General features: G+C 42.5%; 3 protein-coding genes across 4 annotated transcripts in view; all 3 read left to right on the top strand.

Moving 5' to 3' along the window:
* Nucleotides 1-9556, top strand: part of DDAH1 (dimethylarginine dimethylaminohydrolase 1) — a 55799-nt gene extending 46243 nt beyond the window's left edge. The window contains exons 5-6 of the mRNA XM_027882915.1: nt 4361-4504; nt 4917-9556. Of these exons, the coding sequence (XP_027738716.1) occupies nt 4361-4504; nt 4917-5033 (261 nt within the window). The 3' untranslated portion in view covers nt 5034-9556. The remainder of the gene's footprint in view (nt 1-4360; nt 4505-4916) is intronic.
* A 3585-nt stretch (nt 9557-13141) lies between these two features.
* On the top strand, nt 13142-18970 carry BCL10 (BCL10, immune signaling adaptor). 2 transcript variants are annotated; one of them, XM_027882936.1, is made up of 3 exons: nt 13142-13286; nt 15277-15565; nt 16591-18970. In XM_027882936.1, the coding sequence occupies exons 1-3, from the start codon at nt 13197-13199 to the stop codon at nt 16956-16958; spliced, it is 747 nt and encodes a 248-aa protein (XP_027738737.1). In that variant the 5' UTR covers nt 13142-13196; the 3' UTR covers nt 16959-18970. The 2 variants fall into 2 exon arrangements, with proteins under 2 accessions (XP_027738737.1, XP_027738738.1); XM_027882937.1 differs by lacking the exon at nt 13142-13286 and adding an exon at nt 13587-13708.
* Nucleotides 18971-20307: 1337 nt separating this feature from the next.
* Nucleotides 20308-22842, top strand: CUNH1orf52 (chromosome unknown C1orf52 homolog). The gene is made up of 3 exons (XM_027882883.1): nt 20308-20622; nt 20713-20920; nt 22128-22842. The coding sequence occupies exons 1-3, from the start codon at nt 20365-20367 to the stop codon at nt 22214-22216; spliced, it is 555 nt and encodes a 184-aa protein (XP_027738684.1). The 5' UTR covers nt 20308-20364; the 3' UTR covers nt 22217-22842.
* Nucleotides 22843-26993: the final 4151 nt, after the last annotated feature.

Here is a 26993-nt window from a genome sequence, read left to right as displayed (position 1 = left end):
AAGCTATGACTACAACCTGAAAAAAAGACAACTAAAATGGGATCATAGATACCTGAAAAGTCAGGAATGATGTGGAAAAGGCGACTGGGTATCAATTGTTCACTGTCTCTTCCACTGCAAGAACCAGGGGAGCTCTAAAGGTAAAGAGCACTTCCAGAAAAAGAAAGGAAAAGAAGTGCTTCCTTGCACAGTACCTGTTTGAACTCAGAAGCTACCTTGCTAAACGTTCAAAAGCAAACTGAGCAGACTCCTGGGCTGGGACTGTGCTGAGCTGGTATCACTCTGTATGGCAGCTGATGAGCTGAGGTTCCCGGGAACCATGTACCAAATCTTGGTCACCTCCAGTTCCTGTCTTGGGATCCAAAAGTGGGCATCATCACCTCTCATATGAAGCTGGAAATCCCCCATCATGCAGCACAAAAAAAGAAGCTCTTCCAGTTCTGCAAGAATTTTAAAAAAGCAGATTTGGTTATCAGCAGTATTTTCCAGATATTTACCTTTCTCAGCCCTCCCTCCAGATGGCAATGGACTGGCCAGGTGCCTGTCCTCATCTTTTGCCTTCAGTGTGTAAGGGCACAGGCCCAATGTTATTCCCAGACAAGCAGTCTTTCCTCCAAGCAGAAGAGAAACATATTGTCCTTCCAATCTCCTATCCAACCTCATCAGTTTTAGTTGCCCTGCACCACAAAAATACTTCATTTTTATCATTGTAGGCAAAATCTTGACGTAACTTAATCTTTTCTCAGAACTTTCAATCTCTTAGATTCCAGGCCAAATGCTACTTAAGCATCACTGTAAAACAGGCCAAACTTTAATATGCCTGGAAAGAAGGAAAAGAGATGGGATAGAAAAAAATACCTTAAATAGTTTGAAGTGAGTAGTTTTCTTTTAAGAATACTGTGAAGAATACTTGAAGGATTTAAGAAAGGATAGCTGAAAGCTGGTGAGGGAATGATCCTGTCAGTGTAGGATTATGTGTATTTGACTTGAGCTTGAATTTGATTTTTCTTTTAAATGTTGGGGGACAGGAGAACAGAAGCTAATCAATACACAAATCAAACCCTGCAAACTGGGGCATCTGCTTTTCTGTCAGCACCACACAGACATTTTTAAGTGCAGTGCTTGATGCCCTGTTAGCAAGAGGAACATTTAGTGAATGTTTGGGTTTGCTTGTGGGGTGTTGGAGATACAAATGTGCATTGCAGGTGTGGTGGGTTTGGTCGCTCTCCGTTCCACAGCAATCTGGATGTGAGTCGGTCCCGGAGTGAATTAGCCAGCAGTGCTCAGACTGGGGCCTTCCTCCTTGAGGGGGAAAATTTATAGCTGGGCTTGGCCTGTTTTAAAAGTGCATGCAGTCATCTTAGCTCTGTCAGTGAAAATAGGCCCTAAATGCATACACATTTTTCCTTCATGCATAATGCTGCTTCATAGTTGGGATTATTTAGCTTATCCATTACCTCAGTTGTCTGAGGACACACTGTAAAAAAAAGCTATAGAAAAGGCATTTTAGGCTATGAGAATTACTTCAACATAAGGAAAGCATGACTAAGGGCTGAGAGAATGTGCAATGAAAATTACCCTCTTAGGCTGAAGAAAATTCCCAGAAAAACAAGGCATGTGGGAAATGCCTGGCTCTTAATGTAGCTGGTTGTACAACGTTTGTGGGCAGAAAGCCAGCCCTCCACAAATGCATTATGTGAGCACTATAGTCTTTGTAAACTTGTCATTTTTAAAAAATACATATTTTGGGGGGGTATCTGATAGAAAATACAATCAAAGGACCTTGCTTTTATCTCTTTTTCTCTGCCCTGGAGTCTATCTGGCCGGGCACATGTACTTCATGACTTTACATGATAGAAATATGGAAAACCCCATGGGTCTGTGAAGTACCCTGATTGTGTCATATTGGTGCATTTCTGCTGCATCCAGAGCCTCCCTATGGGGCAGTCTTGGGTGTTATTGCCTGAGTGCTCTCTCAGGTAAGTGCTTTTTGAAATTTCACTTCAGCATGCAGCCATAGTTATCACAGTGATGAAAGCTTGCAAATAGGATTCCCTTCTTATCTTTGGAGCTGAGGAGGAGAATAATCTTGTATTGTCAAACCTTCAGTTAGTAATAAAAGCTTTCTTGCAGTGTTGCTCCAGGTAGCTGAGATCCCAGTCCCGCTCTCACAGCTGTGTACTCAAACTCCCATGCTGCTTCATCTCACTTTCCCACTTATTTTTTTCTCATTTGTTTCTGAATTAATTTAGCCCCTGTTTGTGTGCTTTTTAATATTGAAAACAATCCTCTTAACATATCCTCACCATCATCTCCCAGGCTCTCCGAAGCTGGTCCCTGAGGCACAGCTGGAACCCTACTATTTGTCCTTCATTTCTGCTTGCTGCTGCTGTTTTCACTTCACCATTTTGCAGAAACGAATGAACGAGAGACGTCTTTACCCTTCTGCTTAAGAATTCTTTCATAATTTCATATAATTTCACAGTGATTCATAATATACTCTTGATGAATGAGCTATTTCTACAGAAAACCTACAATATCAGGATTCTGTTTCCAACAAGTAGTGAAGAAAGTACAACTGTTTGGGTTTGGGAGCTTAGTGAAATCCAGACTTTGTGGCTCTTCTTCTACTATTACATGTATTTTTTCCTTAAACAAGATTTAAAAATATTATGTAGTGAGGAAAAGAGAAGCTGCAGGTAGAGGACAAACTTGGCTCTGGTTACAAGGCAGAAGAGCCACGCTGGGTGCAGGCATGTCACCAGCTGCTAGATGTTTGCAACATCAAGCAAAGCAGAATAAAACACATCTTGGCAACGTAACAGAAACAAAATTATGAAAAAGAAAATCAACTGTGGTAAGCACGTACCAATACAAAAATGCATCTGGTGAAGTAAAGGTGCAAGGACTTTTGCCCAGAAAAACACATTAGCCTTTTATGGAGGTAGATGTGTCCTTGGGAACTTGGGAGAGTTTCATAACTTGAGAAGGAACAAGAAATGACAATCTGATAACACTTCCTCAAGAATGCATGGCATTCTGCATTGTGAGTTTCATGTTCTCCACAGGATGTGGATGACTCAGGCTACAACATAAAAAATGTATCCAGGCCTATGAAGGATTGACTTACCATAGGTGTGTGCAAGTGTGAGTTGCTTTGTTGCTTCCCAGTAAGCTGTAGAACCTGTTATAATTCAGCTATATGTAGTATTTTTTTTTAATGAATGAGAAGTAGTACAGATTAATGACCTTGCAAATAATTTAATGATAAGCTTAACTGTGCCTAAAATTAAAGTCTGCTTTCTGCTACGTGATGCAAATCCCTGGGATTTCTGTGAGAAGGAAATTTAGTTGGAAAAATTTGTTAACAAAAGACAAGGTTTTTCTAAAGATAATATTAGCATAAATATTTTTACACTGAAAAAAAGCCTTTTCTTTCTCTTTGCATCTTTGCAATATTGTGGGAACAGAAATAGGCTGCGAGAGAAACTGAAACGCTTGCACTTTCTTAGGCTTTCAGTAGGACCAAAGTTTTGGACTTTGTGCTGTGTTCAATTCTTTGTTATTCTTGGTCTCTGTTAGGGTGAAGCTGGAATGATACAATGCGGAGTTGGGCGTCTTGTCTTCAGGCTTTTCCCATCCTTATTAAGAAGGAACTGATGCAATACATGGGATCGCATGCTTGTCGTGTGCTGAGAGTCTCTGAAATTCCAGCCAGAATTTACATTTCTGTATGAGCCTATATTTATAAACCCAACCTCTGAAACCCACCAGCTCTGTTGTTCAGAGGAGGTTATTGTGTTGTCCCCTTGGGAACGAGGATTAGCACAGACGTGCCTGCTTGCTCCTCAGCACAGGTGCTTAGTGAAAGAGTAACTGCTTGGAAAGCAGAAAGGAGATCCTTGAAAAGAATTAAGATTGGGCTGATATCCAAGCTGGGAACTGTTCCTGTCCTGTCTGGTTTAGTTCACGCTCATTATATAAATACTGAATGATGGTTGTTTCTGAAGGTGCTGAGCACCTACAGTCTTAATCAGTGTGAGTAGGAGTTTTGCATACTTAATGCACATTCCTTGAGGAAAAGGCTCCACAGAGGATGCTTACCGAGTGCCCTGCTTAATCCTGCTCCTTGCAGGAATCATATCACAAAGGTTTTCTACTGCGCATTTCAGTTAGGGTTAGTAGATTCTTCCTTGAAGGGCACAGATGAAGAGAGATATCCTTACTTGCTGCATGGCAAAATGGCCCTTGGCTGACTTGGCGATCACAATTAGATATTTTTTGAAGGTTTTGTCCTCCTATTTGTTCAGGGCTGCTAATGTGTTTTCTCTAAATAGCTGCACTTTGTGTCTCCTGGCAGACCATGCAACAGATGAGCGACCACCGCTACGACAAGCTGACAGTGCCTGACGATGCCGCAGCCAACTGCATATACTTAAACATTCCCAGCAAGGGCCACGTCCTGCTGCACCGAGCCCCTGAGGAGTACCCGGAGAGTGCAAAGGTGAGACCAGTGCTGAGGGTGCCTGGGAGACCTCCAGCATCCACTCCCTGCCAGGAGGTTGGTGGGAACTGAAATCGGATGCTTTTCAGAATGGGCTGTTGTATCCCATCATGGAGATAGCACATGGAAAAAGGTGGGAGGCCTGGGCTCTGTTCTCATCTCCACTGCTGATGAGACCTGGTATCTTGTGCCTCTGGTGCTCTTTCCACATAGCTGGATATAGCAACAGCTCCCCCCACTGCAGTGTGATGTGTGTGAATCCCAGAGCCAGAAGGCCGCGTGCCTGTAAATGTTCCTGTTGATTACAAATGATGAGATAAATCCACGCCAGTTCATTCTGCAAATACTTAAAGGGGAAAAAAAGGAGATGTGAAGTGTAATGATTTTCTGTTACTTTTTCTTTCCTAAACAGGTATTTGAAAAACTGAAGGACCACATGCTGATCCCAATAGCCAACACAGAACTGGAGAAAGTAGATGGGTCACTCACCTGTTGCTCTGTGCTTATTAACAAAGCTTCAGAATTATGAGTTTACAGAGTCCCTCCCTTGTAACTGGCAATAATGTTACACACAAGGTAGACGAATCTGTATCCACACTTTTATTGTTTTAATTGACAATCTACTGTACCATTGTGCTACTAACCCTTGTTTACAAATTTATTGCGTTGTGAATTTTTCTTATGTCTTTGCAGATGGTATTTAAGGTGGATGTAGGGTTTGTTGGGGGCACATAACTCTAGAAGTATGTTAGTCCTATGGGCTAGCAGAAGACAATTATAATGGCTAACCCCTAGCTTTAGTGATTTAACATACCTGTGTGAAAATTTTATGAAACCCAGCTAATTCTCAATATTTCAAGCACCTCTGTTGTCTTTACACTATTCCTTTTTGTCTTCTTTTCTCTTTCTTCTTTGCTCTGCATATTTTTTTCCTTCCTCAGTTCTCTGCTTTCAGTGGTGCAAGGTACTGGGGAGACTGAAGAAAACTCAGTGGGCTCATGAACCTGGTATCTTGTGCGGTAGGGAAGCTTTCTGCATAGTGGCTGGAACAGTGGGCAGTGGATTGAGCTCACTGTCTCAGCCATAGCACATTGCTGCTGCTGGGCAGAGTTGTGGCTGTGGCTGGAATGAGTTTCAGACACCAGGTACCAACTTTGGAAAAAGCTTCCTCTGATGGGAGCGCTCAAGGGCAGTGTCTGCCTGGGAAACCTGAATGACAGAAGAAGAGAGCAGTGCAGCCACACAGGATGCTTCCTGCAAGATCAGGTCCCAGTTTCCTGCTAATGCCATGACTTCCAAAGTGGTGAGAATGGGAGGGGAGTTTTCAGAAAGGCCAGATCCTAGGGAGCCTCCTGACCACAAAAATGAAAGACTGAGATGCTTTTGGAAAAGTTAAACTACAAAAGGAATTTAAAGTATGGGGGCTTTAAGTCTCTTTGTTTACATCTTAAAATTTATTTCTGTTTCTCCTTTCTGTTTTCTCCTCTTTTGGAGGCCACTTACTAGCAAAATTCAAAAGAAAAGGGTGATAGAAGGAGTTGAAGGACAGCTATTCCTGGATTATGCCCATGAATAAGGGAAGCTATTTTTTCCTGAAAGACTGGCATTTGTACTTTATCTGCCCTTGGGGCAGTTTTCCTTGGAACAATAACCATCTTATTTTTCTTTTAATTGCATGAATATTTACTGTGGTATTCAGTTAAAGCAAATATAATTTTTGTAGCAGATTCCACAATGTGTTTACCCACTGAGTCATACTATTTTTTTCACTACCACAAAGTAAAGCACACACCATTATATTCACATGCTTCTTGTTAAATCATTTGTAAACTAAGGATGGGAGAAATTCCCGAACAGAGGCAGTAGTAGGAACTCTCCAGAGCCTGACAAATAGTCTGAACATGTTATCAACTTCCTAGACATCTCCTCCACCTTTCCTGAACTGCTTGTGGCATGTCGCTAAGGTACAGTAGGAAGTGAGTAAGGGGCTCAGGCAGCGTGGTCTGCAGGAAAGCAAACAGTATTAACCAAGCACACGCTTGGATATCCTTTGGAAATTTGCGTGCTTTTTTGTGCAGTCATAAGGGAGGAAGCACAAGTACTCATATCCACAGCTACTCTTCAGCATATCTCTCGCTGCATCTCAGTGGCTGATGAGGGGAGAACCTCCTGGCACTACCAGAATACATCTGACGCTTTGTGGGTGCACTGTGTGTTGTGATGACACAAGGTGTCGTAAGGGAGAGAATAACGGTGAGCAAACATATCCTATGGAAAAAGAGAACATGTCCCAAAGGAAGTCTTCAGCCAGCCAAACAGCAAGTTATTTGTTTGGGGGGTTTTTATGACTCTGCTGTCCCCAAGGGTTATCCTAATGTTTCTCCTTTGTCTCTTCCATTCCCATGCACTGTCATTTAAGCCTGACCCAGGTGGTCAGGCTCTAAGGATGTAAACGTTGCAATGGGGAAATTTTTTCTGCCTTCCCTTGGTGCTTTTTAAATATCTGATAAAATATCATGCATTTCAAAATAACATTAAACAAAGATTTTGTGCCAAAAAGTGACCCTGCAGTATTGAACTGTGACCTCCTAGAGGCAAGCTGTACTCTGTTAAAAACCTGTGCAGCCATGGGAGCTGTCATATCATACAGAGCCAAAACAGACCCCCTACCCCAGCCTGTCCATGTACCTCCTGGGGCCTGGCCCCTCTCCATGTCCTTCAGTCCCTCTTCCCATCTCTCACTAGGCAGCCAGAGCATCAAGCTACACTGGGACAGTGTTAGGCTGTGGGATTTGTATTTTATTTATCTTTGAATCTTTCTGTGGTGTTTTTTTTTGTCCTCTATCCTCTCTCGCCTTTCACCTGTCTCTTCTTCCTCAGATTCTCATTTCTAGTTTGCTCATCAAGGCATGATGAGCACTTTTCTTTTTTAACCTAGAGTGATTTTGCCTTCTGTTGCCTCAGTTCTCCTTACTTGAGTCTTTTTCTGTACTTCTCCCTTTTCACTGTTCACTCCAAAGTATCCCAACCCATGGTGGATGAACCTAAACTCCCTCCTTGAGTAGGTGCCAGGAGAGAGGAGAAACTAAGGGGTCCACTTTGGGTGTGAGCAACTTCTTTTGAGCTGGAGGAACGACTGTCAGCAGGAGCTGTAGATCCAGAGAGTGACAAGAGTGACTCGTCATCTTTAGGGTTACTCCAGAACAGAGAAACATTTGTGGTGCACATGGTTAATACCTTGTGTCCTTGAAAGCAATAGAATGAATAACAAAGCATTCTTAGCTCCCCAGGGGAGGGAGAGGAGGAGTTGGATTCTCAGAGCTGAGAAACATCTGTGTAGACTGAGAGGTTGTTTCTTCATCTATTGCCATTTAGATTTCCTTGGCTTCAGGGCTGCATTTTGGTATACAGAAAGAGTAAGGAGTGGCTGAGGGACCTGAATTCCTTCGGGTATTTATTTCAAGTTATATTCAGACTGTCTAACTTCAGGCACAAAATTTAGGTGCTCTAAAACCACACCTGCTTTCTCTCTGTTGGTTTCAGTAGGTATCACAGCCTCCTAACATAGACGCGCTAAATTACATCTTAGTCTCATGCCAAAAGTTACCTAAGCTGGTTAGTGGGATCGCCCTCACCTCACCACTTCTAGTGTTAGTCTTTATTCTGGAATTATAAAGCAAAAACATTACAAGCACTTCAGTTTGTGCATTTGCAGTATGGTACTAAGAACTAAAATTATGCCAAATGCTTCTTGTTCTTGCCGTTTGCTTTTTTGTTGTTGTTGTTGTTGCCCAAACAAAGAATTAATTTGTGAGGATATTTCTGCAGTGACAAATGTGCATCTTATGGATGTCCTGTATATTTTGTCGCCAGAACATTTCTCAGATGCCTGATATAAATCATCATTCTTGATTAATATAAATAATAAAATAAAATCCCAAACCAAAAAAGGAGACGAGACACTGAACACTCATAGCTGCCCACATAATACAGTCGATAACAACTGTCAGGATATATGACAGAGCAGGCCAGTACAGAAGTTCTTGTGGTAGTAGCTCAGCATTGGGGTTTGAATTACTCATCAAAGGTTTTTTTTCCTTGGAGCAATCAGTTTAGCTCAGTTCAAATGAAAGAGCTACAATGTGCATTATAGATACATCACGGATGTTATCTTTGCTAAGAGCATAGGGAGATCTGTGATATGTGGGTTTCTTTCTTCAACAGAATGTGAATACAGTGTTTCTCTCTGCAATGAAAATGTGAATACATACTGTACCTTATGAGATAAACTTGAATTCTTCCATTTATGTGTTTTTGTGTTTACCATGCTAATATTCAGTTTTAAATAGATGCCACTGTGTGAAGCTATGCTCTGATTTTTTTGGTGATTTCCATGTGATAGATATAGAGCTCATAGGCACCACTATGTCCAGTTTTGAAAACAAAAAGTCAGTGCACAGAATGCTGTTTGTTCACAGCAAATTGGAGATGAAAGATGGGAACAAATGAGCTTTTGATTTTATTCAGCTTCTTTTACATTATATCTGTGAAGTCAGAGCCAGATTAATAGAAAACATCAACATTCACATGGAACCATTTGAGGAAAATAATTTACTATTTAAGATTCTCTATTTTTGTTTTTATCAATAAGGAAGCTGAAAAGATAAGCCTGCTTAAAGAATGGTATTTGTTAAGTGGTTGTGAACAAAGTAACAGTGGACCTGATGTATTTTCAGAGAAGTTTTAACTGGACGTGTGATGTAAATTGTATAGAGTTGTATGTGAATCGTGTTAGTCACTGTTTTACATTGTATTGTTCTGCAGTGCACAAATGTGACTACTGAACACAGAAGCGTTACATTCATTAAACTTAAAATCTTGTTGCAGTATATAGTTCCCCACTTTTTGTGCCAAAAACGTCAGTACATTCCGTAATATGTTCTAATAGAGGTTTGCACTTTGATTTAATTTTTTTTTTTTGGTGACTCTTGCAGTTTCAATACTATATATCCCCATCACGAAGGAATAAAGTGTCAGTTGTACTGTGCCCTGTGTAGTTTGTGTTTCTTGGTTTGGAACTGAAAGTATATGTATTTAATTTAATTTAATACTGTTTCATGCTGTCTTTTTATTATGAAGCTTGTTACATGCCTAGAAATAAAGCCAATTATAGACAGTTGCACTAAAACCTTTAAGCCTGTTAGGAGAAATCTTGACTCTTTAAATACAAATCACAATTTTAGACTCCACATTTAAGAACACTGTATAGAGAGGAGATATTGCCTATGAGTTCCAGATAGAATGGTTGTGGCTAAATTTCATTACTGCCCAAGGTAAATAAACAGATTTAGCGTAGTATAGTATGTTTCTCTTTAGTTCCTGTCTTTACTGTAAGCTACAAAAGGTGAAACTACAAAGGCTTAGTGGCATTCCAATTCTGGTTAAATTATTCACATAGCTCGTGTGTCCTTTCTCCCCCACGATTTCAAGAGGTGACTGCATTCCAACTGTTTCTTTGTGGTAACATGACAGATGGTCGCACGTTTTGTATCTAAATACTGCCTGTTGTGTGCTACAAATAGTGCACATGGGGCTCCTCTCTGCCTGTACCCCCGTGCTCTAATGACAGCAGGTTACAATATTAGGGTCAAGGATCTCACGAGTCCATGCAGTTATTCCAGCTTCGTGGCCATGTGTGTAAGTGCTCGTGGGCTGTCAGTGCCATCTCGTGGCAATCCAGAAGTCAGTTGTTGGAGGCCTTAATATTGTTGTTTCAGCTTTTTAAGAAACCCAAGATAATTTAACAGGGAATTAATTAACTGTAGCAAAATAATTGTACAACTTTCAAACTGTACTGTTTTGCTAGAAATGGGATTTTAAAGAAGCCATAATCTGTTACTCTTCTTGCCAGGGAAGCAGGGGCAAGGGAAGAATTCATTAGGGCTGATCTAAATATAGCCTTTGTAATAATTTAACTACACTGGTTGAAAGTATGATTTTTATACTAATATATTTAAATCAGTGCTATGTCTAATATGAATACATTTAGTGTGGTGCAATTAATATTGTAAACTACTGCATATACATGTGTACCCATATCTACAGGGGAGAGTTGGTATCAGTTTACTTGAATTTGTTTCTAAATGGCAGTAGTTAAAAACAAAATCTATAAAAGCCACTCCCACTTGCCACATTAAGAAGTTTCTCAGAATATCCAACCTTTAAAAGTGAAATCATAATAGTAATTTTAAAATTAATGTTATTTGCAAAAATTAGCTGTAGAATATTACTTCATCAGTTAGAGACTTCTGCACTTGGGTGTATGGATTCACTCCCCACTCTAAGTACATGCTGCCGAGAAAACATCAGTCACCGTCCCCTGCATCATAAAATCCAGACATTCTGATGCTCTCAGCAATCTCACCCCCAAAAATTCATGACATGTAGGTTGCTTGCTGTGGTTTAGTAGCTGAAAACTTGCTGTTAGTTGCTGCAGATATCTATTGAATTTGGGCAGAGCCCTTGATCTGTAACTAAACAAAACTCTCTTCTCTTTGCCTGGCAGCTTTCCTCCTCTTCCCTGAGGAATTGTGGGTGTAGAGTCCCACAACTCTCACAGGGGCTGGGATGTCCTTCCAGCTCCAAAAAGGGATTGTCCTGAGGCAGAATGGGATGGGAGCACATGAAGCATCCAGGTAGAGGCCCTGCTCTGCAGTAAGGACAGGCTGCCTGGAGAGGGATTGAGCAGTGAGGGCAGAGGGGAAAGAAAGACACAGGTTTGAAAAAACAACTGACCTCACAAACTGACAGTGCTGTAACATTTTCTAGGAGCTTTGTCAATAGCTCTGGGTTGTAAGCAGTTTCCAAAATTTATTTGGAAGTTTACTCTAGAAATGTATACTAGATGGACATTACATACCTACATACCCATAAATCAGTGCAATGTCCAAAATCTTCCCAGCTGCTTTGAAAGAGATGACCCATAACTCCCTCTGAGGCTCATTTCTGAGTGTCGAGTGACTGTTACCCTCCTGAAATGAGTTTCAGGCAGAGAGCACTCTTCTTCCTGCTGCCTGGACCTTTATATCCTGTTAGGGTTTATTGGCATTAAGTCTGCTAAAATATATTCTATTCTTGTATCTCTAACCGCATGTTCTCTTCCTGACTGATGAAGTTAAATCATTCCAGTTTGTCTCTTACATGGCTCAGGAATCAGCAGCCTAACCCTCCAGACATCACGTGGCTTTGAACTGCACCTCTGGCTGAGCAAGGTTATTAACAAATACTCCAACTCCAGAATGCATGATAGATGCTTTTATCAGCAGTGTTGTACAGAGCCAACAAAGTCTGCAATATAATTCACCTTGAAGAGCGGGAGCTGGAAGGCATGTGGTTTAATAAACAAGGATGGGAATCAGGGGCTGGGAGGATGACTGGCTCTGTCTCAGAAGTGCCACAATCATCTCACAATCATCAGAGAATCTGAAACCTTTCCATGTATTTGGGTGCATAGCACAGATTAGGGAGAATCAATGTAGGCACTTGGACTTGAAAAAAATGGTCTGCCCTGAAGCCCTCTGAGCAGGAAAACAAAGATGTTTAATCTAGAGATACACAAACAGCTTAGAGAAATTCAAATCAGCTACAGCAAAGAAAGGCTTCTTAGGGTGGGAATAACACCACATAAGGATTGAGTTGTGAGCAGAGATGTGGTGCCAAATGACAATTAGGTCTGCAGGGCTAGGTGGTGAGGGTGGGTCTGAAGGAGTTTTCACCGGCAGATCACAGCAGTGGCAGGGAACAAAACTGGCTATTTGCTTTCTGGCAATAAGTTTGGGCATTGGCTGTGATTTTAACACCCAGCTCTACAGACATCAGCCTGTCACCAAGTCACCAGTCCTTTATTTCTCAGGTGTTCTGGGCAAGATCTTTGGGTTTATTGAAATGCTGGGAACGCTAGCACTGCAAAATAGGTATCATCACAGTTAACATTTGAATTACGGTTGCGTTAACAAGGCATATCAAGCGAAAGAAAAGGCTTTGCACAACTGTAAAACTACCGCAAAACTTGTAGTTTTGCCTTACTGACAGCAAACTACTTTACACGCTCTCATGTTTATCCGCTGAAAACTAAGTCTTTAAGAGTGCAGGAATAGCCCGAGTTCCACCTTAACCAGCTGAAAGAACACCGACTGATGATGTTTCGGCCGCTGTCCTTTCTCCGAGGGTTCGCCCGGCGGGGCAGGGCCGGGAGCCTGCGGCGCGTCCCGGCGGGGCAGCGGCTCTCCCTGGAGCTGCCCTGGGGGAGAGCCCCGAGCAGCAGGAGGGTTGGGAGGGGTAAAACTGCTCGTCCCCAAAACGCGCGGGGAGTCATCACCGACTGTCACCCTACAGCCGCTGCCACGACATGCCGGGCGGGGACAGCGGGTGGGCGGCCCTTAAGCGGCCCACGCCCGTCTCCTTCGGCGAGATAAGGGGGAATCAGGCGGGACGCGGCGGGATGAGGGGGAATGAGACGGAACCACATCCCAAACCCATCCAGCGCCCGACTCCGCGCACGCGCGTCTGGGCGGGGCCCGGGGACGGGGCGGAGCGTGGTCCCGAGCACCCATTGGCGGGGCCGCAGGGGGCGGGGCCGGCTCAGAAGCACCGCCCCGGGCGGGTTTCCCCGCCGTGCCGGGCAGGGACCGCCATGGAGGGCCCGGGGCTCGGGTCGGAGTCGAGCTCGGGGCCCGCGGGGCGACCGCTGACGGAGGACGAGATGGCAGAGGTGAAGAAGGACGTAAGTGGCGGGAAGGGCCCAGAGCCGCAGCGCGCGGGGCGGCGAGTGGGGCCCGGTTGCGGGGAGCGGAAGGAGGACTCGGGGCTGGCGCCCCCTCTCGGTCACGCCGGGCGGGCCCGGCCCCGCGGTGCCGCCGGGAGGGCGGCGGGCAGTTCCGGGCGCGGCGCCGGTGGGAGCGGCTGCTCTGCCCCCCGAGGTCCCCCCCGGTGCGAGGCTGGCAGTGACCCGCAAAAGCTCAGCCCTGGGCTCGCTGTGCACCCGCGGTCCCGGCTGTGCCGCTGCGAGCGGCCCGCCCCTGTGTGGCGTTTCAGGGCCAGAGCAGCGCGGGGCCGGTTCTCCCGCTGTCTCTGCACCAGGATGGGGCACAGGAGGCAGCAGCCGGCATGAGTAATTAACGTGGTACGCAAGGCCTGGCAGCAAATGTATGTGCTACTCCTGGTGTCAATAAAATTCGCTTTTAGAGGGCGTGAATATTTTCATGAAATATAGTTAAATAACTTTTATTGATTCGTCTTGTTCTATATTTTCCTGATTTCCCTCCCCCCGCATATTTATTCACTGATGTCTGGATTCTGAGAGAATACTTCATCCTGATTCAGTCTGGATTAACTGATCTCATTGTGAGACTGGGAAACAAGCAATGTGCTAACCAACCTCAACAAGTCATTGGTTAATTAAAAAAAAAAATAAAATCACAGTTTATCAATTACTTATTGCCCATCCATGGTTCTGTTTGCAATTTACAGTGTCTTATGTTTGACTTATTGGGTGTTTTATGTTCCTTTAAAGTACAGTAAGGACTCAGGATTTTGATTTTGGTTTCTTAGTAGCTTTATGCTTATGTCATTTTTATTAAATGCTTGGGTAAGCTTGTCTTGAGGAGGAATTGTGAAGGTTAGAGTCTTGCAGTCAAATCCTGGGAAGAGGTGTGAGCCATACAAAACCATTGATAGTGAGTAGGGTCACAAAAGATAGTGTGCTTTCCCGGAAAGATGATCTCTGAGGGAATGTGGTCTGGTACTAGGTGTTACAGTTCCTGAAGATGGGAAGTGGCCCTGCTGCTGAAGTGCTTAAGACAGATGTCTCTGCTTTCCCATGCCGAACACTGACTGCATGTTGGGGCTTTAGATGATCGATGAAGTCACCTTACGTGGACCGACTGTTCCACCTCTTTCTTTTTGCTGGTTATAGAGAGGACTCGAGCAACCAGTTTACACTTGTACACTGAAGTTATGCTGCAGAGGGGAGTAGAGTTGTTTTGCTTTTGCCAGTCATCAGAATTGCAGGAATTCTGTGGACTGTGCAGCATGTTAGAGGTGTGCAAGGTGCTTCAGGTGTTTAGTCTAAAATATTGAACCAAAAGAAGGTACTTTGCTGAAAACAGGAAGCAGGCAGTAATGTTGATGAGAGTATGAACATTTAAGGATGAAAGCACGTGTGTTTTGGATGGCAGTAATCTGTTGAACTTGACAGTAGTGGTGTTTATTTACAAACCTTTAAACTGTGAGTATATTCATGCTGTTGCTCTGATACTGCTTTTGCTCTATGTACAGAAAATATCAGCAACTGCAATATTTTGGAGTTGTACCTCATGAATACAAATGGTATGGAAATGTGACAATCGGGTGGTCAGTGAGAATAAGTGTGTCTGTAGACAAAGGTGCTGTTTGGTATAATTTCTTTTCATTTTTAGTTGTTGACTGTTTTGAAATGTGCTAACCACAGACTTAATGTAATTAACATTTTCTGTAATAGTCAGCTTATTTCTTAATATTCATTAGAACTCCTGAATTCACTTGAAGAACTAATGAAAAGGACAACTAGGTAACAGCTTTCTAAAAAAATTTTTACACCAGGAAAATCTCATCTAAGTAATGCAGTGACAGCTTTAAAAACTCATGCTAACCTGTATCAAAATCATATAGGTTTCAACTTCAGACTTCTAAACAAATGGAAGTGTTGGCTAATTCTAGTTTGTTTTGGTTTTCAGGCTTTAGAAAGGATGCGTCCTTACTTGTGTGATAAAATCATAGCTGAGAGACACTTTGATTACCTGCGTTCAAAGAAAATACTCACTCGAGAGGACACAGAAGAAATTTCTGCTCGATCTTCCAGTAGGAAAAAAACTGGGAAGTTACTGGACTACTTAGCAGAAAACCCAAAGGGACTAGATGCTTTGATTGAATCTATCAGACGAGAAAGAACACAAAACTTCCTGTTACAAAAGATAACTGATGTAGTGTTGAAAGTCAAAAATGAAAAGCTTGAAGCTCTCAAAGGTAACAAGTTTATAATAATGATGTGTAAGATGTAAGTTTTATTTTGAGGGTCTGCAAAATTAAAGTCTTCCTCTAGTGTTTGGAACAACGTGTTTGGAAATATCACCAGTTTGGGCTTAAGATCCTAGTGCATGTATCCTGGTTTTGCCTTTTTACTATCTGAACACATCATAAATACCAAATTGCAAAAACAACCCCTATTGTGTTGTTATGGTAGGTAAGTCTACGAATTTCAGTTTTGCTTTTCAAAAGTAGGTGGTTATCTTCCACCTTGCATTTCTCTTGAAGCTATTTGCTGCAGTGGCAGGATGCTCTGGTTTTGTTCAACTTTGCACCTCAGCAGAAGATATGCCAGCAAATGCAACCTGAGGAGAGTTCCCCTCTATGTCTTCAGTGCTAAAGCTACAAATTAGACACTGTAAATACATGTGTGTGTTGTTTCATACAAGCAGAGAGGTGGTTGACACGCAAAGTTTGAAGTGATTATGTGTACTCATATTTTAAGGCAGAGGAAGAATGTGTAAGCTTTCTACACCAAAAGCTTTACTTCCCCTTCCACACCCAAAAGAGAAATAAAGAAGGAAGAAATACATTTTAACCCTAGAGATGAAGGGCCTGAAGTTTTCTCTGGCTTCAGGTTAAAACAGCCTTCAAATGCTGTCCCCTTTGGAGCAGAACTATGTAGTTGAAGCTTTTAAAACTTGGAAGAACACAAAAAAATCTAACAAAAGTTGGGCTGAAAGGCTAAAGTGACTTTCTAAAATGAACCTTAAATTACAGTGCATCTTTGACAAATAGAAGCTGATACTGAAGTACAGAGGAACCATTCACATCAACCTAGATAACCTGCATGTTTGGTTTTTAATTTGTCATGAATATTGGATGTCACAGGTGAGATGAAGTGGGTAGTGTGTTAGAAATACAGACAATTGATCTTTGACAGCCTTACTGTTACATAAATCAGAGCACAGTTTTAAGAGGGCACCATACTGTAATTAAATCCAGTTTCTGTCTTTTTGTTTTAGGTCTAAGCTGCAGTACCTGTATGACCTCACTGTATGGAGGAACAAATAATCTTTCTAGATCATTTTCTGATGAATCAAATTTTTTTGATAAAACAAAAGACAAAGAATCTACCCAGATACATCATCCAGAAGAAGATTATAGCACCGCTGCCTTTGTTTCCGCTGTCTCTCTTCATTCAATGAATCTACCAATTGCAGAGATGGGAAATTCACAGAGCTCTGTTTTCTCAGCCACCCTTCCAGGGCCTGGAGACCCAGGTGCACCCCCTCTCCCACCAGAGCTCCAGTCAGACCAGCAAGATCCATGTACTAGTTCAAGTGACAATTGCTTTTTGCCTCTAAGATCACGTTCTCTTCAGCCACAGTGAACGTAGTGACTTTAGTCTGTTCATCCAAATGGTACTGAAACTTCGTGTGTTGTCTCATAGAGATTAAAAAGATGTTGTTTTGAAATTGTTAGCAAAATCAGAGGAAACAATCTATAATTATGCATTTTCCGGTTTAAGTCTTATTTTGTAATTGTATGACTCTGGAGCTGCTTGATTTTTTTTTTCTTTGTTTGTTTGTTTTGTTTTGTTTTCCTTTAGGGAGCTTTTCTCAAAATATCTTGGTACTATACCAGCAAAGGTTTGCGTTTTAAACCAATGTGTATAAGATTTCACATGTAGCTGCAGATATTTACGCTAGAATTATAGAACAAATGGGTTTTTTCTTTCCACAGAAACAAGTCAGCTTTTATTAGTGTTTCTATGATGGGTGAATTGGGAAAGATAGTTAGAAAAAGTAGTGAGTATGGAAAAATAACTTTCTAAACTAAAAGCTTAAGCTTAGTTACCAAAAAGCTTAAGCTCATTTACCCAGTTAAAGGTTTCTCACTAGGGTAATTTCCTGCTCTCCATGTATGTGTGTGCAGCTCCATTTGCTAAAAACCTTACAAATCTGGCCAAATCTGTAGCTATGCTTATTTGCAAGGAGTCTCTTCACTGTCTGAACTTTGTCCTACTGGTAGACCAAAAGGCACTGGATATCACAAATATACTTCTGCAAGTCTTGGCATATTATTCTTGTATATCAGTTCAAGATTCCTGATTTGAGATGCACTTTAAGTATAAATTCTTGTTAGTACTGCAAAAAGAATGTAAACTGCTGTAACAGCATCATGAGAACTGTAAAAAAATGTTACTGTAGGATGTTATCAAAGAGCAGAGCTTGTATGTTTTGTCCCAATAGGGAAAAGTGGAGGAGAAGTCCTGTAACAAGAAAGTATCCATACCTGAGGACTTCTGGAAATACTTCACTTCTTTTCAAAGAAGACAGACAGGTTTACATTTCAAATTGTTTAGAGTCAAATGCATTTTAAACTGCTTCAACATGGGAAGGTTCTCATTTCTTGACACAGTGTAACTTACTGTATTCTTCTCACACTCTTGAGTTGTAATCTACTTTTAATGCAGGTGGCCTATAATAATTCTAAAATTAGGTAAACTCTTAGTTGGACATGTGTACAGTTGTGTTCTGTGGTACTACACTTTAAAGTGGTGGGATGTTTTCAGTATATCAAAGAGTAGGTTTATATTTAAGGCCCTAAATTATTTTGACCCTCATACTGTGCTATAGCTATATAATTCCATTTAAATTCACACCAAGGTAATATTCCTAAACTGCTCCTTTGTGGAGACAGGCCATCTGCAGGACCTCAATATAGTCTCTATAAATTGTTTTTCATTACTACTGTGGTTTTGGAAGTAGGTTGAAATAAACTGCAATGTTCAACTACACTCCATACCGAGTATATGAATATCTTACATCTGATAATGATGTGTTTATAAGGATCCTTGTTTTTCTTGTATGCATCTACAGTCATAGACTGTCAGGACGGTGAAAGTGCTTTTCAATGAAAGTGCCTGGATTAGATGGCACTCTGGAAGTTAAGTGCCTAAATATTCAAGAAAAACTTTGCTCTCTAACATGAAATTAAGGGTAGGCTGAAATTTCTCTCTTCCATTAACTTAACCTGTAGTTGCACTTACTCAGGATGTCTAATAAGTGATTTGCCTAAATGCCCACTGTAACCACTTAAGAGTTGTGCTTAGGTTTGGGTCCCTTCCTGGATTCTTGTAAAGGGAGGAGAGCGAGCAAGCTTGGCCTTAACAGAGAAAGTGCCTCAGCTCAGGGTGGAGGCTGCCTTGGAGCTCTCACCTCTCACTGGGGTGTGCCACCCACCCAGCATGCAGCCTGCAGGAAGCCTACCCTGCAGGGACTGCTCCCTGTGGAGCTACTGACCTGAGACCTTGAATGAATGTATTATCCTACCAAATGTTTATAGCGTGCATTTTGTAAAAATATTTTTATCACAACTTTTGGAATAAATTCTTTTGTATAGTTGCCTGTTTTCTGCGTGCCTCTCTTGTTATTAAGATGTGCAGGTTGCAAGAGCAAGTGCTGATAGGTGGATGTGTGGTTTTGGTTTTGTGTGTGCGGGAGGCTTTTGTTCTTGTTAGAGAGGTTTGTCTTTGGTGGAAAGACTGACTTAATGTGAAATGCCTGTGCCTGTACAACTGCACTCAAGAGCAGTCTGTAGGGCAAACATGCATGTGAAATCAAGAACTCAGCTGCATAATTAGTTTCTGTGGTTCATGTCTAGTATTACTAACCTGATTCTTGCTTTTTTTTTTTTTTCAAATTACTGCTCATCTTGTTACAGATGTGAGAGGTGTTGCTTCCAGCTGTACATATATTGACTTCATTCTTAAATTATGATTTTTATTTTTATTAATGGGGAGAGAAACAAGAATGTTGAGTGCTGAGGAGCATGACTCAAAAAAGGAATTGCTAATGTTGCAGGGTCTGTGGAATCTCACTTCGGTGGTTGTTTTCATTGTATTTTGTGTGTAGGGCTTCTGTCAAAATAATGCTCATGGCACTGATTATGAAAGGTCAGCTGGATAGAGTTTCAGTATCTTTAAAGTAAAGGAATTGATCATACTATAACCAAAACCTCTTGTTCAGACCTTATCCTGCTTCTGTGGTAGTATAAGTAATCTGAACGCCAAATCATAGAATACGCTGAGTTGGAAAGGACCAATCGGGATCATCAAGCCAACTCTTGGTCCTGTGCAGGACACTGCAAGAATCACACCATGTGCCTGATAGTGTTGTCCAAGTATCTCTTGAACTCAGACAGGCTTGGTGCTGTGACGACTTCCCTGGGGAGCCTGTTCTGTGCCCAACCACCCTCTGAGTGAAAACCTTTTTATTGATATCCAACCTAAACCTCCCCTATACAGTATTGTGCCATTTGAACCATGTCAGTAAGTATTTTAGCTGATGCAGTAACAGATAAATATAGCTACATATATATATATATATATATATATGTGTGTGTGAACGATGTGGCAGGTCTAATAGAAACTTTTTCCAACAAATTTGAAAAATCTGTTGTGGTAAAGATACCCTGCTGGATAGACAGCGCTGGTCAGCGCTGCGTTTGCCCTGGGTTAGCCAGTGGCCGGACGCTAAAGATAAACGTGTTTCCCCTATAGGCCTGCGGGTGTGAAAAGGTAGAAATGGAAGTTGCTAGGTTTCGTGTCTGATTTTCCGCGTCTGTCTCGGGTCCCTTAGAGCGGCGTACCCCGCGCTGTGGCGTGAGCCCCGCATGGCCTGGCGGGTCAGCCCTTCCCTCCTCCCGCTGGATCCCTGCTCCCGGTTCCCCCGCCGGCCGGAACCCTCGGCGCGGGCGCGGTTTCCGCGGGCGGTGCGAGGCGCGGCCCCGCCATGGCGGCGCAGGGGGAGGACCCGCTGGGCTATTTCGCGGCCTACGGCAGCTCCAGCTCCGACTCGGAGCCCGACGAGCCCCAGCCCGACGAGCGCCCCGCGGGAGGCGGCGCGGCCGCGGGGGGCAGCCCAGGGCGGCCGCGGCTGCCGCCGCCCGACGAGCTCTTCCGCCGGGTGTCGCAGCCGCCCGCCTTCCTCTACAACCCGCTCAACAAGGAGATCGATTGGGAGAGCCGCGTCCTGCGGGCGCCCGAGGAGGTGCGGGGAGCGCGGCGGGGGCCGAGGCGCCGGCGGGGCCGTCCCTGGCCCTCCGGCGCGGTGTGACGGGCGCTCTGGTCTCTCCCGCAGCCCCCCAGGGAGTTCAAGGTGTGGCGGAGCAACGCCGTGCCCCCGCCGGAGACCTACAGCCCGCCCGAGAAGCCGCCGCCGCCGGCGCCCGCCCTCGACATGGCCATCAAGTGGTCCAACATCTACGAGGACAACGGCGATGATGCGCCTCGGCCGACCGGCAAGGCCAAGTTCTTGCCGGACGAGGAGCAGGAGCCCCTGGAATCGGGTGAGGCCCTGGTGTGGGGCGGCTGTGCCCTGCACAGGCTGGGTTGGGGTTGCCCGAGAGCCGGGCTGGGTGGGCGGGTCGGTGAGCTGAGCTCTCCCTGCCCTGAGCCCGGAGGAAGCTCCGCAGGCTTGTCCTCCATCCCCTGCTGCCCGAGGGCAGAGCGTTCTGGCCGCAGGGATGGTTGGACTGCACTGCCGGTGTTTCGGCTTTCCTAGAATCAATATAGACCCCTCAGTAGTCCCTCTTGTCCTGTCCCATTGCCATTAGCAGGGAAGAATTAAAGACTATAGAGCTCTAGTTTTGTGAGTGTAACAGGTCCAGTCATGGTGCTGCTAAAACGGTGGTATGAGAGCTTCTTCAGGTGCTGCTGTGTTGACCTTGGGTGTAGATGTAGGTCAGATTATTTTTACAGCGTTTTTAAAACTTGGGGTCCAAGAGGAGAATTAAATAGTACGTCCACGTGATAGATTAGTGAAGAAAATACTTACTATACCCTTCACTTTTTATTATGGTACAAGCTGCAATGCTAATCTTCGAAATAAAGAAATATTTGACACGTGGGAGGAATTTTTTTTTTTTTTAATTGCTGGAGAAAGAGAATAGCCAGCAAAAACCAAGAGAACAAAACCGGAAGAAGAAATTCTGGGCTCTCAGAACACACAATAATGTTTTGGTTTACCAGTAAAGTTCTCAGCAAACCCTTTCCAAAGGAATGTGTTTTTTGCTGTCTGGCTCCTTTTTTGGTTCTGGGCATTCTTTCCTAGTGGCAGTTGTTATGTCTTGCTCCATGTATTTTGCATGTTCAACCTCCCCCCCCACCCCCCGCATTTCTCTTAGTCTTCATCTTAAGTAAGAAGAAAAATGGTTAATTGACCTTGACATTATTTCCTGCTTGTAAAATGTCCTTTTCTAGCTTTTCTTATTATCTATTCAAATAATAAGTTTTTTAGAACAGGTACTTTACAGTAGCATAAAGCCTTCTCTTAAGTTGTCCTCAGTAATCTATGGCACTAAGAACAAATAACCATTCCTGTTCTGTCCACATTCTGTCTGTATTCCAAAAATGAGGATATCATCAGTTAATACTACTGTGTCTTTCTTCCAGGCCTCTCCAGTGTGTTTGAGTCAGTTATTCTGAGATGAGGATGGTGTTTAAGACAAAATACTGGCTTTGCTGACTTTGATTAACTCTGTCTTTTATTTAAAGATGGTGAAAAAGATGATGAACCAGCTTCTGCTAAGAAACGTAAAGTAGACTCTGGAGAGCAGGCAAAGAAGAAGAAGAAGAAGGTATAAGCAGGGTATGATGGATTTAGACATAATGAAGATTTCAGTGAACTTGGATTCCTCTGCTAGAATGGGAAACAAATACATGTTTACTGAATTTCTCTCTCCTGTTGGGTAGGGAATTTTATTTCTGTAGTATGCTTGCCTTTTGGAAAGCACAAAAATAAATGGACAGTGTTGTGATAGAAACTTGTTTACTGAACAAAATTTAAACCTGTTTATTTAAAAGGAGGATTTAAAAGAGGGATCCATTGTGATGGATACTTGTTCTCATACAGGTTACAGGGCTTCATAACATTTTGTTTATCAAGAAACCTGGTAACCTGAGTTTTTCTGAACTGATTTTTCCATTGCGTCAAAACCTTTTATAATGAGGTATATACTAAAGATTTTTTTAGGTACTGTTCTGTGATATGTTCGCATACTGTTGTTTTTAAATGTATGTATAGACTGCAAATAGATCACTGGAATAAAACCACATTTGAAAACATCTGCGATATAAACATTGCATTGCGTGCCTGGTAAGTAGGAGGGATGAATTCTATACTATGTGCCACTTAGTGATGTATGACTCAACAGATTCCTCAGGGTTTTTTTCTTTAAATAAATATACAACTGCAATCTGAAAAAAAAAATTGGACCTAATAATGGAGTTTAATATTTTATAATTATTTTTGACATTATAGGATCTGCATCAGTGAATCACAGGACTAACTGATGCAGGAAGAATTGAAGCATTTAATGTGCTCTTCCTGAAATAGAAAATAGAATCTAGGTATCTACGTGGATGAAAACTATGACAAAGCTATGATAGTTTTTACTGCCAAATTTTATTTATTTCAGTACAAACAGTTGGTAAGATTCTAAAAGTGCTAGTCAGTATATGTTGCATTTGTGATGTTCTGCTGCATGGAGTTTTGATTCTGTGTATGAAAAGGTACCAGCTGGCTTTGGATTGAAGGAAGGGTTGCTCTAGGTTTCTTTTCATATAAAGATTCTGTGCCTTAAGAAGTCTGCAGTGAGATTAGGGCCTACTAGTAGAAGTTTATGTAATTAAATTGTTAATGTAAACATTTTTGTTTTTTCCTTCTGTCTTGGACTAGCTTTACTTTGTCAGAACAGATTTTGTATGCATATGTGCTAATATGATGTTAATATTTTTTAAGTGATTTTTAAAAAATCTTTTGAACCTCAATAATAGAAAAATGTATTCATTTTTAGTGAATATGTGAAATTATCAATAAGTTATGCAGTTCTAGCCTTGGCAGTGTGCTAATGCTTTCCCTGGATCCTTGTCTGCCTGCAGAGTCAGCAGCTACTCCTTGCGAATTTTACAGGCTGTCAGCCCAAATCCATGATGTATTCCACCCCTTCTGTGCTGTTAGTCTGGAAACAATTCAAAAAATCGTACTTGTACACAGCTGAGGGTTCCATATGCACAAACCCAAATATTGGACACTGTCCTAGCGAACTCCAGGATAAGGGATGCTGTCATGACAAAGCTTATGGAGTGCCAGCTCTGTGTAGGGTTTCTCAAAATACTCCATCTGCAGTTGTGATGCTGGGCTAGAGCAGGGACCTGCTCCTGATGGGGAGCAGGGCAAGGCTGGCCTCTGGGTTGGAAGGGGAAAATGTCTCTCACACCCCTAGTGATGACCCTGTGAAGTTCCAGTTGAGATAAAGACCCCTTTGCCACAGTCAAATATGACTGCTTGCTGAAATGGAGCTTTTACTAGGTGGGCAGCCAGTGTAGCAGGACAGTTCAGGAACTCTGGATGTCTGCATCTTGTTGAGACATAGCGATAAATGATATGTGCCTATACTTTGCTTTATCTAGAATGCTAATGTAAATTCTTCTTCATTGTAGTAATGAAGAAGCATGTGAAACTTCCACTAAAAACTGCCATGTAAATCAGAGCAGTTCTCTTACAGGAATAGCTGTCTCCATGCAGGCACTGAAGCCTTACGTCATCCACGATGCAGAGTGTCACAAGCTGTTGAGGTAGCTGGTCTCTACGTCCTGGTCTTCTGAGATCAGATGGTTTCTGTGAGACTTGTTTACAAAGAAATGAAGGATGTTTTACTTCAAGTGCTGAAGGGGAAGCCTCTGAAAGAAAAGGCTCACTCTGATCTGGTTTCCCCTTTTTTTAACAGGGATGTGTTTATACTGTAGCTGTCGCAGAGAGTTAAGGGTAGGGAATAGCAGCAAGCTCCTGTTCAGATATGAAAATCAGATGTTCAGTGAGTTTCCCAGAGGGTTGGTTTGTGTCCAGGCAGTGAGCTGCAGATTATAGCATGTCTATCAAGACACTTTTTGAGAAATCTGCCTCTGCTATCCTGTTGGTAGAGAATTTATTCCAGGTTTATGTGGGATGAATGGTACCATTTCTTGTAATTTGCAGATTTTAACATTAAATAATCCATAATATTTAATGGACTGCTCAGTTCTCAAGTGTTAAAATAGTTCTGTTTACTAGAGAAGTGCTTCTTAAAGAGCATTACAGCTGAAGGTTAATACCACCAGCTCTGGAAATAGGATGCATTTCCATGAATGCTATGACTAAGGAAGCTTTTGTATTCTTTGCTCTGGTATTCGACAGGGCAGCTCAGGAAGTTACCATGCCAATCACTCCTTTTGTTTTCAGATCATGTGATATACAGAGTATCCAGTTGTCTTAAGTTAACACCATTCAATACTTATTTTCCAAGGAGAAAACCAGTGTGACTAAGCTGGGAGAAGAATGATTAATTGCATTATTTACAGACTGATGAAATCTTCATTGTAATCAGTGACCATGGCAGCTTCCCTACTCAGGAGAAATGGCACAAACAACTATGCTGCTGCTTCTGTAGTAAGACATATGAAACAAAGCTGTGAGAGCCTGTCTGAAGCTTAGTTATCTGCATGGATTGGTTTTGCAGCTGGAAGTTGGGTTTGGTAGAGATGCTTTGTGCATCATGTTCAGGAGAAGATGATGAGAGAAGTGGTTGTGCTGCAGCTTCTGATGAAACTCAGAAGGTTTTCCTCAGGTTTGAGCATTTAAAAATGAAAATTTGTCTACTCTGTACATCAGGATCTGTGAAACATGTGAGTGAACAGCAACTAAACTTAGACTGATAGCTCAGGTGTTCAAAAAATCTCTAACTACAGAACACTTTATCCTGGATTGTCTTTCAAGAGAAGACAAGTGAAAGTGAGCATACACTCCCACTGCCAAATGGGGAAGATTGCCTCTGAAAATTAGTCCAGTACACATCATTCTACTGGTTTTATGATTAATTAAATCTGATTATGGTCATTATGTGTAACAGGAAAAAAGATAGTAAAAAAATGCATATGGGTTTGATTTGAGGAACTCTTAAATATTTGTCAAAATTGGAAAAAATGGTGTCTGGAAGGCAATTAATTTGCAGTGAGCCATTGCTTTGCTTCTGGATGCTGGCACAATAGCAGCTGTGTTACTTGGCTTTCCAAGAAAGGCAGGATGATCTGGCAAAGAAGAATTCACATCAGTGTAGAAGTACATCTGTTGAGGATAATGGCTTTTATGGCAGGCAGCGCTTCCTTCCAGAAATGCTAACAGGGAGGTTGTGGCAAGGCATCCCTCTGTTACGCTGCTGTTCCTGTTCCTGATGCACACTGACACTGGTGAAATGCTGGTTCATTTACAAATGGTTTGTGTCTTAAAAGCATGGAAGATGATCACAACTGAAGTGTATGTTTGTGAAGAATAGATGGTTGTACCAGTTTACAGGGAACCCCTGGCAATGGCTATAGCGGTGTGGCACTTCCATTTTGAGAAGTGTTGTTTAAAGACACCTGCAATTACTTGTTAGGCTGGGAAAATCTGAAAGGTTGGTTTCTAAATAGCTGGAAAAATCACTGCAACCATCAGGCCTGGGCAAAGCATGGTGGTACCTGTGCCCTACGGAGGTGAGCTTGTTGACAGGAGAGTTGCTTTACAGCAGCTGAGTGGAAATGGTGCCCAGGCATGCTCGGGAGGAGATGCCAACTTTTCTCTGTAATTCACAGGAGGGCAAATGTTACGGGGGAAAACACTCTCAAAAACACTAGCATAGGATGTGTTTAGAAAACCCTTGAGCAAATGGAGGCACCTTGCTAAGAAATCTGATTCCATTACTGCCAAAGGGGTTTTCTGGATGCCTTGACTGAGGTGAAGTTTAACAAATGATGTAGCAAGAGGCAGCAATTAGCTGGTCAGTCTGCAGCTGTCTCAAAATGTCAACACTGAAACAAAAGCAAGATTTCTGTAGAGCAAAATGTTGGCAAAACACAGAAAACTGCTGAAAAGAAATACAGTGTTTTCATTGCACAGGAGGCTTCCTGTGGGATACTGGAATCTCAGGGAATAGTTCTGTTCCTCAGACAAACCTTCTGGTAGCAGTGGACTGCTTTCTGAAAGTTTTTAAGTCATATAAATAGGAACCGAGAAATAGCAGGAATAATGGAGGGATAGAGATTGCATTGAGCTGGTTCTTTATCATAAGAGTATCACAGACCAAAAGGAACAACATCATCTTCAGAGGAGTCCACAGAATTTGTGTCGCTGTTAGAAATATGCAAAGATCCGTTGGACCTGGAGGGCAGAGTCGCGCCAGAGATTGGAATGGATTTGTGCTGCTGGTTCCTTTGAACTATTTTCTTCAGGGCACTTATGAAGAAAGCAGGAATTTTCAGGGATGCCAGGACCTGTGGAGCTGGACTGACGGAAGAATGCAATGAATTCAATGAATGGAGATAAACATTTTTGGTCCTTATCAAATA

The sequence above is a fragment of the Empidonax traillii genome, unplaced genomic scaffold, assembly GCF_003031625.1.
Source record: "Empidonax traillii isolate 1590-97213 ecotype Southwest subspecies unplaced genomic scaffold, ASM303162v1 scaffold114:size1751661, whole genome shotgun sequence".
Lineage (NCBI taxonomy): Eukaryota > Metazoa > Chordata > Aves > Passeriformes > Tyrannidae > Empidonax > Empidonax traillii.
Note: the sequence above shows the minus strand (reverse complement) of the source record. Positions and strands in the feature narration are given on the sequence as shown.